This window comes from Juglans microcarpa x Juglans regia, chromosome 8S (assembly GCF_004785595.1).
Source record: "Juglans microcarpa x Juglans regia isolate MS1-56 chromosome 8S, Jm3101_v1.0, whole genome shotgun sequence".
Taxonomy (NCBI): Eukaryota; Viridiplantae; Streptophyta; class Magnoliopsida; order Fagales; family Juglandaceae; genus Juglans; species Juglans microcarpa x Juglans regia.
The window spans coordinates 1,705,851-1,716,621 of NC_054609.1; the positions used below are offsets into that span (position 1 = coordinate 1,705,851).

Below are 10,771 nucleotides of genomic sequence, written 5' to 3' on the forward strand. Positions count from 1 at the left end.
AAACTAAGACCAAGAGTGCAGCAAAAAAGTTAAAAGGCTAAAAACGAATATGTGGTAAACCCAGTTTATCATGCTGAATAATACCCTTCAATAGATGTGGTAAATCTCGATCATCCTCATAACAAATATTTTATCCATTCTCTCCCTGACAGGCCAGAAAATTTGCAGCTTGATTACCCTCACAAAGTTGATATAAAGTTAAAACATTAAGCCCCTCAAGATCTTTAACTTTATCCTCCAAAAAATTCCATAAATACCAAACACTACACTTAATTACCACTGTGAAGCCAATCCACTACCAATTTGGAATCACTCTCGATAATAATGTTTACCAAGTTTAGCTTTTTACAAAGAGCAATATCTTCTCTAACAGCCCTTATTTCAACTTCAATATTGGTACCAAGCCCAAAAATAGCCAAAAAATCTCCCTTCTATCATATTATAAAGTTACTTTTATTGTAAAGTAGATCTAGTGTATCATATGAAGATATATCTATTTGTGATCGTTTATTTTTGTTAAATATCTTCGTGAGTGTAGCACTTCTCTATTTCTATATGTTAAATTATTAAAACAGGTCACATTAGTGTGTACATGTTGCTATTTAATTTATGTTTGTGAATGTTGACTTAAAAAAAAAATAAAAAAGCATAGCAAAGGAAACAAAAATCAACGTACAACAGAAAGAGAGATTTTTTTTTTTTTTCCCTTATAAACCATTCTCATAATGAGATAATTTGCATTGTTATTTAAAAAAGAGTTTTGCAATTTTTTAAGCAGCTTTGATCAGTTTTTATTTCCCTTTTGTTCCCTCAATAACCAAACCCCAAGGTATAATAATTAAGAAAACTGCTACAGTTACAAAAAAATTTCATAAAAATAAATTTATAAACTGATATAACTTCATATGATATGTTAGATTTATTTTAAAATAAAAATAATTTTATAATCTGACGTACTATATCAAATTATATCAATTTACAAATTTAATTTTATAGAATTTCTTTATTGCTAAAGCATTTCTCAATAATTAATATGCTGAAAAGTTATTCATTTGTGGTCAGTTTCCTAGCTATAATATATAATATCACAAGGACATAATAGTCATTTCAAGAACACCACCTATAAGATGCTTTGACTTAGATATTCCATATGGTGCCCAATGACGAAATTCCACGTGTGGAATTAGAGCAAAAACGATAATTGCGCCTATTAAACAGCACCTCATTGCATGAAATAATTCACCTCGAAATCTCACCCCCACGCATGGCCCCGGCCCCTTCTTGTGCCACACACATGCTCATGCACAAACTCTCACACATGACTTAAATCTCTTTACATCTCCTAGATTTTCTCTCACTCCAACGCCTCCAATTTCCCAAAAACAGAAACCCAATTCTTGTTTATTAGTGCATGTTTGAAGGATGTTTACAGCTTCTAGGCCGCCATTGGCAATGGCCGATCGAAGGTGGAAACCCAACGTTGAGGTCGCTCCCAACTGCCCTCGTTGCGCCTCTTCCAACACCAAGTTTTGTTACTACAATAACTACAGCTTGTCGCAGCCTAGGTACTTCTGCAAAGGCTGTAGGCGGTACTGGACCAAAGGTGGTTCTCTTCGGAACATACCTGTTGGTGGTGATTGTCGTCGCAAGAACCGCCCTGCCAGGTCGGCTAGTCTCCCACAGACGCAAAAGGCTTGTCTCACTTCTTTTCGTAATTATAACAGTGCCAATTACGAGCAATCTACGGATTCTTGCGACTCTAATGGGGACTCAAAGGCGGATATTGATCTCGCTGTTGTTTTCGCCAGGTTCTTGAATCAGAACCCGAGCACTAATGATGAGCCGGAGTTCAGAACCGTCCCGGAATTGCCTAATGATTCCTTTAACGTACTATCCGAGTCGCCATGTTCTTTAATCCTTGGTGGTGGTGAGCAAAACAGTGCGGTTTTTGACTGCCATAGGCCCAATATTGGTGAGAGTGATGAGATATTAGTTCAAGGAGTTAATCCTCAAGAGGATAAAGTTCGCGAACTCATTGATGAAGACGATGCGGCGAATGAATTTCATGTGTTGCAGGCTTTGTTGGATGATGAAATGGTGCAAGAAGTTTTGAGGTCAGATGCTGCAACTTCGCCAAATTTAACGTGGCAACGGCCTGTGGTGCATTTGCAAGAGTTCGAGTTTGCGGTTCAGTCCAACGATCATCTGTCAAGGATGAATCCAATAAGCGATAGTACTTGGAGTTGCTCGGATCTCACGGGTTTCGATGTTTTCTCAAGAATTTGATATGCAATGGACAATCAAATTAATTTATGTTTTTTTTTTCCTCTTCATGATATATGGATTGTTTCCTTCTTCTTCAAGATAGCTTAAATGCATGTTCATGGAAATATTAATAGCATGGACGTTAATTATAGTTTATATATGTTAATGGGATTATGAAATAATGGCATGTAAGTATTGGTCAATGAGTTATCGTTTCGGCAATTGATTATTCTTGAATTACCATTTGATTATATATTTTGCTCGTCATTTTTACTTAAAATCATTTAAAATGTGTCATATTATTAATTGATCAATGTTAATATTAGAGAATAAATACATCTTACTTAATGAGGTAAAAATAAGATGGTAGTATAGTATATAGAATTTAGAGAATAATTAATTGGTGAAAGAATATTCTACGGCCAGCCAGCTTTCTACATACAGTGTACATGAAGATCAGAACAGTTGGCTTCTCTAGAGGCACAACTTACTTGATCTTAAAGGAAAATAATTTACACATAATATTTTTTACAATATTTTATATAACTATATTTTAAATGAGAGGTAGTTTCGTAAAATATCTTATAAAAGTAACATTATTTTTTAAAAATACTCTTATTTTATAATATTATTGTATAATGTATTATATAATTTATTGTGTGTATATCATTACTCGATCTTAGATAGTGATGACTAATTTAGGGAGTTGACCTTAACCTACATACATATTTTTCATCCCTTTAAAAAATAAAAAAGTTGAAAAGAATGGTCAATTACTCAATATATTGAGTTAGCCACGTGCCCACATCGTTGAAATTCAGAGTGGGGGTGTCGTTATTAAAGAGAAATCTAACAGGAGTATACTCTGCAATAAGAGTATAAATAGATAAGAGTCTGCTTTTTTATAAAGATATGTACGAAACTTATCTATTTGAAATTTGTATAAATCATTTCTCATGAATATATCTTAATTTGTGACTGCTTGCTGGTGAGTGTCAAATTAACCTGTTAAACTTTTTAATTCTTTACTAAAACTTTCTGATATGAAAAGATTTGGGAAATAGAAAAGAAAGATGTTAATATTCATTTAAGTACTTGTGATTGATAAATAATCCAAGAATTTAGAAATTAGAGTATTACATAGGTACGTGATTGATGTTGACGACGACGACGGCTGCAACAGCAAGGTGCGCGACTAGCTAGTAATATACAATAGAAGAATTTCCAAAGTCTAACATGATTCATAATTAGTAGTTAAATTTGGAGGAAAAAAACCATGCATGGATAACATGTGATTAGGTTTCATTGAGCATTTGCTATAATTACGTAATGACGTGATTTGATGTGATATGTCAGATTGTAAAATTATTTTTATTATAAAGTAGATCTAATGTATCACATTACATTATTTTAATTTTTGAATTTACTGCTGCGAAATATCTTTGTGACTGTAAATTTTCGTATCTAATGTACAGTTTGTGAATTTACTTTTATCAAAACTCTTATTGAATTTATATTTTCTTACTATCAACTAAAAAAACCCATATATATATATATATAGAAAAACTACTTGAGCTCCACTTTTTTTTTTTTTTTACTTGAGCTTGATTATATTTGATATTAGGCTAGCCGAGTTTGAACGAGGTCTTAGAGAGGAGTAATGATATACTCACAATATTTTGTTTAATATATTGTACAACAATATGTTAAATGAGGAGTATTTTTATAAAATTATGTTACTTTTATAAGATGTTTTACAAAATACCTCTCATTTAACACATTGTTGTACAATGTATTGTACAAAATATCGTGGGTAAATCATTTTTCATAAAAAAAAAAAAAAATCCACAACGAAAAAGTGTGAAAAATTCACTTTTTTATCTATTTTTTGCGCAAAGCATAATATATTTGGGACTTGTAACTAATTACTCTTGTTCAAATGTCTGAAGTTATATTCTCTTTCAATTTAATATTCATCTCGGAAAATCACTAACCACATGCTAAAATCAATGATCTACATATAAACTCAAAGATATCTAACATTACAAAGTGCAAAAAATTCACTAAGCCGATCGAGGATGTCTTCAGGTATATCCTACGAAGGGAAATTACAAGAGAACCCAAATTTTTTTACTTTTTATTAGCTAGCTAGGTTGCTGTTTGGTTTGTTGGAAGGTTCATGCATGGGGAAGAAAATGAGCTTTCTGGATATGCGGCATGGACCTATATTGTTGTCCCTAGGGAAGATGGCTGGCTAACTTTCGTGATAAGAAAAAACTTTATCAAACTAAGATGATTTTGAGACCTCACCGCATCAATATCTCAGAAAATTTTGTGGTGTTCATGCCGAATTTCTAGGTGCTGCTTTGTCCTTTTCACTTTCTGTGTATATCATGAGTTCAAAAAAGGATGGATGGTCTGTATGTGAAAGCATTTGATCATAAACTACAAAAATTCCCATCAAACAGTCAATGATCCCACAGATAAGACGTTACTATAATGAATTTGAATTACTGAATAATTACAGAAATAAGAACCAAAAAACATCACATGATGGTCTTTTGCAACAAATGAATGAATGAATGTCTGGTTTGGTCTTGTACTTAGTATGTGTATGTGCATGTTTTGTTTACTTATGCTAATCTACTCATCTTTTTCCAGTTGCAAGATAATTTTGAAATGAGTCTCCTGACTTCTAGCAAATAAGGAAATCTAGTACTATTTTCACTGCTGATGTTCTTTTGTTCTCTACCTTTGGATAATCTCTCAATGCAGGCCTGCTCAATCTATGTACTGCTGATTTAATTAATATCTGAGAAAGAAAAGAACAATTCTGATAGAGAGAGTAGGGAAAATCTTAATTCAGTTGGCTGTCTTACATCCTTTTCTAGTGCATCTTTTTTAGTACTCAAAAGAAAAGTACAGTATTTCCCAATGCCAAATGCAGCCTGATTCTACAAGAAAAAATTCGACTGTATAGGATACAGAAAAGGTAAATAGTACCAAATTTGTCAATATTCGAAAGAAGAAATACCTCTCATATCATAAATAACTGAATCCAGTTCCCTTTATTCCCAAAATATTAATATGACTAAATTATTTTTACCCATCTCTGTAATTAAGACCATAAAGGATCAGTCACCCAAGTCCCTGGCTGTCTCTTTATTCATTAAAAGTGACAACCTCATGGAGTATGTGGAAAGGATTTCAGCTTTCAAGAGCACATATTTTACCCTTTCTTCCAGCAAATTTGGATGAATCCAAAAGCATTTTAGTATCCCCTGGTCGATCATAGAACATTCAGATAGACTTTGAGAGACTGGTTTGTGAGATTAGATGAGCTTCATGTCAAGCAATGCAATCGCTATTTTGTTTCTTGTTTCTGAAGATCTATATGTTTCAGGCCATTTCTGCCTTGAATCAAGAAGGTCTGTCTCTCCTTTCATGGCTTTCAGCCTTCAATTCATCTTCCTCTGCTATATTCTTCTCTTCGTGGAATCCAAACGACCATAATCCATGCAAATGGGATTATATCCAATGTTCCACCGATGGGTTTGTTTCGGAAATCACAATAACATCCATCAACCTTCACACCGGCTTCCCCAATCAGCTCCTCTCCTTCAACCATCTCATTGCTCTTGTCCTTTCAAATGCAAACCTCACTGGAGAAATCCCACCTTCAATAGGAAACATGTCATCACTGACCACCTTGGACCTTGGTTATAATGCTCTATCAGGGAACATCCCGGCAGAAGTAGGAAAGCTACACAAGTTGCAGGTATTGTCACTGAATTCAAATTCCTTACGGGGTCCAATTCCAATAGAAATCGGAAATTGCTCAAACCTTGAAGAGCTCGAATTGTTTGATAACCAGCTCTCTGGAAGGATTCCTTCAGAAGTCAGGAAGTTGTCAGGTCTGGAAGTATTTCGTGCAGGTGGAAATCTGGGAATTCATGGTGAAATCCAAACGCTCATATCACACTGTAAAAGACTAGTTTTTCTTGGTCTTGCAGAAACTGGTATTTCGGGGCAGATTCCACACAGCTTGGGAGAACTTGAGAATCTCAAGACTCTTTCCATCTACACAACCAATATCACGGGCCAAATCCCACCAGAAATTGGCAATTGCTCATCCTTGGAGAACTTGTTTCTTCATGAAAACCAGCTGTCGGGAAAGTTTCCTGATAAATTGAGTATGTTAAAAAGCCTCAAAAGGTTGTTATTATGGCAGAACAGTCTAAGTGGAAGCATGCCAGAAACTCTTGGAAACTGTTCAAGTTTGGTGGTTATAGACTTTTCATCAAATTCCCTCAGTGGTGAGCTTCCTGTGTCGCTTGCAAATTTAGTAACATTGGAGGAGCTTCTTGTGCCTAATAACAATCTTTCTGGCACAATACCATCATTTATAGGCAACTTTTCCAGTCTGAAGCAACTCGAATTGGACAACAACAGACTTTTTGGTGAGATTCCGCCGGCCATCGGGCAACTGAAAGAACTTTCTCAGTTTTTTGCTTGGCAGAATCAGCTTCAAGGAAGAATACCAACTGAGTTAGCCAACTGTGAGAAACTTCAAGCAGTAGATCTTTCACACAATATGCTCACCGGATCAATTCCAAGCTCTCTATTCAATCTCAAGAACTTAACCCAATTGTTGTTGATATCAAATAGAATCTCAGGTGAACTTCCACCTCATATTGGTAATTGCACCAGCTTGATCCGTTTACGGCTGGGATCAAACAACTTCACCGGTCAAATCCCATCTGAAATTGGGCTTCTACATCGTTTGAGCTTCCTTGAAATGTCAGACAACCAATTTACAGGAGAAATTCCTCCTGAAATCGGTTACTGCACTAAACTAGAAATGGTTGACTTGCACGGAAATACACTCCATGGCATGATTCCTTCGACATTAGAACTTCTTGTTGACCTAAATGTTCTAGATATTTCCATGAATAAAATAGAAGGTATCATTCCTGAGAATCTGGGTAAGCTTACGTCCTTAAACAAACTAGTAATCAGTGGAAACCACATTACTGGTTTCATTCCTCAATCACTTGGCCTCTGCAGGGATTTACAGTTGTTGGACATGAGCAGCAACAAGATCATTGGTTCTATCCCAGATGAAATCGGTCATCTTGAAGGATTAGATATTCTATTGAATTTGAGTTGGAATTCTCTGACTGGCCCTATTCCAGAGAGTTTTTCAAATCTCTCAAAGCTTGCCAACCTGGATCTCTCTCACAACATGCTAACAGGAAGCCTGATAATACTGGGTAAACTTGATAACCTAGTATCTCTGGATGTCTCATACAATAATTTTTCAGGTCTCCTTCCTGATACCAAGTTCTTCCATGACCTTCCAGCCACAGCGTTTTCCGGCAATCAAGAACTCTGCATCAACAGAAGTGAGTGCCGCATAAATGGAAATCTTCATGGCATGAAATCCATCAGAAAACATATCATCTATGCTCTTCTTAGTATAACAGTAACAGCGGTGATATTGATTTTTGGACTAGTTCTATTAATCAAAGTGCATGGAGGCTTATTTGGAAAGAACGATGAAGAAGATCATGACTTGGAATGGGATATCACTCCATTTCAAAAGCTTAGCTTTTCCATAAACGATATTGTCACAGGGCTTTCGGATGCTAACATTGTAGGAAAGGGTTGTTCCGGCATTGTTTATCGTGTTGAGACCCCAAGAAAGCAGGTAATTGCAGTGAAGAAACTATGGCCAGTGAAGAATGGGGAGGTTCCAGAGAGAGACCTGTTTTCTGCAGAAGTTGAGACTCTTGGATCTATAAGGCACAAAAATATAGTGAGGCTTCTGGGATGTTGTGACAATGGAACAATTAGATTGCTCTTGTTTGATTACATCTGTAATGGAAGTTTGGCTGGATTGCTCCATGAGAAGAGGCTGTTCTTGGACTGGGATGCTAGGTATAAGATCATACTGGGAGCAGCCTATGGTTTAGCCTATCTTCACCATGACTGTATTCCTCCTATAATTCATCGTGATATCAAAGCTAACAACATCTTGGTAGGCCAACAATTTGAAGCGTTTTTAGCCGATTTTGGCCTTGCGAAACTTGTTCAATCTCCAGAATCTTCAAGAGCTTCCAACACAGTTGCTGGTTCTTATGGGTACATTGCCCCTGGTGAGTGTAAATGCTTAAGTTTCTTCTTAAACAACCGCAGCAAGATACCTATCAAACTAACATAATATGAAGTTGAGCTTTCTTCCAAAAAGATGTTAATCTTTTTGGGAAAGAATTTATTATCATTATCAAGATAGACTGTTTAAAAATTGTAGTGATGTTCAATAACTCAAGATGTTCCTCAAATTATGTTCAGTTCTAGTCATTTAAGCTGGCTTAGAGTACATCTTTAGTCAAAGCAAAACATTTAATCCATGCTTGTCACGAATTGCAGAATATGGATACAGCTTGAAGATCACAGTGAAGAGTGATGTGTACAGCTATGGAGTGGTGCTGCTAGAGGTCTTAACTGGGATGGAACCAACTGATGGCAGGATACCAGAAGGTGCTCACATCGCCACCTGGGTTATCAGCGAAGTTCGAGAAAGAAAAAGAGAATTCATTTCAATTCTAGACCAACAACTAGTTTCAAAATCTGGAGCACAGATCCAGGAGATGCTTCAAGTTCTTGGAGTTGCTATCCTATGCTTGAATGCTTCCCCAGAAGAACGGCCAACTATGAAAGATGTAGTGATGATGCTAAAGGAAATCAGGCACAAGAATGAGAATGTTTAAAATCCAAAGGTTCTTCTCAATGGGGTAGCAAAAAACCCAAAATTATCAGCAATCCAGGGTTCTAGAATGTAGTTCTTTGATATTTTTCTATAATTTAAAACAAAGAAGTAATTGAAATAGATTGATTGATAATTTTTATGTAGTAGCAAGACTGCAAGTGGTTATCACACTTGGCTATTTGAATAGCGGAATAGCATGAATGATGCACATGTTTCAGCACCCTTTTTTTAATATTTGTAAATAAAAGGAGGATTGCAACACGAGGACTTCCTAAAAGATCATTCATGTCCAAGCACATGTAACTGCAAAGTTATGATGGAATTCGATACATTAGTGCTGGTACGATTGCACCAAAGTTTAAGCGAATCTTCGCAAGCTTCGAAAATTGAATTATAAAATCAGGAATACATAACTCACAAGAACTCCTTCCTCCCCAGAATCACTCCACAACCCCGGCCACCACCACAGTTGAAGCTTTGAGAACCATAGGGATACACCCCCTAAGTAATTAAGAGACCTAATGCCACTGCCGCACCCCCCCCCCCCCCCCCCCCCCTCTCTAGATTCTAAACAAACAATATATCCTATTGGTGGAAGTAAAGTTGAACAGAAAACTACAATATTGCCTACGTGTTATGATTCAATTAGCATATCTCTGCTACAAAGTGTACCTATAACGCTTGCAACCAACAAAAACATACAAAAGCCGAATGGATGTCTGTGGAGGACTGGGCCACTAAAAAGCTAGGTGGTGATACAGATTGGGAGGGATTTAGCCTGGTAGAACACAAATTAAAAGAGGAAAAAAGACCCCTTTCCTTTTCAACTTTCCAATTATGGTTGATGCAGAAATAAAGAGATTCATGCTCCATGTTCTTCAAAAGATACATTGCTTTTAGTCATATACATGAGACCAGCTTAGGCCCACAGATTGTTCACTTCAATCTATCGAATCCCAATGTCTAAGATTGCAAGCAACCATCCTCTAAAGTAATCATTCTTGTGAAACTTCTTAAGCAATTAGAAGTTATATAGTAGTTGGGTGGATCAGCAAGTACACATCCTTCTAAGCGGCAAGCCCTTGTAGTAATTGACATGTAACTGAAAAGCACACAGATCAGCTCCAACTGAGTAATATTATAATTCAAAAAAATGTTTAATATTGTTTAATAATGTTACAAGCCTCCTCTCATAGTAACTTTTACAACAATAATTACAAAATTTTTTAACTTTGGTCATTTTCAACCAGTATGGTTGGAGTCAAAAACGTTATAATTGCAACATTTTTAAATTTTTATATATTATTGTGATGCCTAAACTATCAAAATATATTTTGTCATGCTTAGAAGTTTTCCACATATGTGCTAGCATGTATGGATAAGGGCACATACATATCCACACATGTCGCATGCAAATGGCAGCTTTACTTGACATTGACGTAAGGTCATATTCGGGGCTTAATCCGTATGGATAAATTGGATATTCCTTATATTTGACATTGATGTAATTTTTTTGGTTGTGTTGGTAGTTGTAAGTATGGTTGTTCCTCTACCTCAGTGACGGATTCTTATTAATAAGAGGCCTGACCTTGGTTTTTTTTTTTTTTTTTTTTTTTTTAAATGGCAGCTTTACTGAATGTTGCAATCTCTTGAGAAACCCTTGTCATGGCCTAGTTTGAAATACCTCACTACTATTTATTATTTTATTATTACTTTTCACTATTATTTAATATT

The 10,771-nt window shown here is 35.8% G+C and overlaps 2 protein-coding genes across 2 annotated transcripts; both read left to right on the forward strand.

Annotated features, from left to right (window-relative positions):
* The first annotated feature begins 1,452 nt into the window (after positions 1-1,452).
* LOC121244772 (dof zinc finger protein DOF1.2-like) lies at positions 1,453-2,286 on the forward strand. The gene has a single exon (XM_041142980.1). The coding sequence runs from the start codon at positions 1,453-1,455 to the stop codon at positions 2,284-2,286; it is 834 nt and encodes a 277-aa protein (XP_040998914.1).
* Positions 2,287-5,298: 3,012 nt separating this feature from the next.
* On the forward strand, positions 5,299-9,153 carry LOC121243984 (LRR receptor-like serine/threonine-protein kinase RGI1). Its single transcript, XM_041142034.1, is given in 3 exon segments — positions 5,299-5,637; positions 5,639-8,423; positions 8,698-9,153. Coding segments are annotated over 3 exon segments (3,162 nt in total). The 5' UTR covers positions 5,299-5,601; the 3' UTR covers positions 9,039-9,153.
* Positions 9,154-10,771: the final 1,618 nt, after the last annotated feature.

Bases quoted from the DNA above. Each gene is read 5' to 3' on its own strand.
- LOC121244772 (XM_041142980.1), top strand. From the start codon at position 1,453: ATGGCCGATCGAAGGTGGAAACCCAACGTTGAGGTCGCTCCCAACTGC.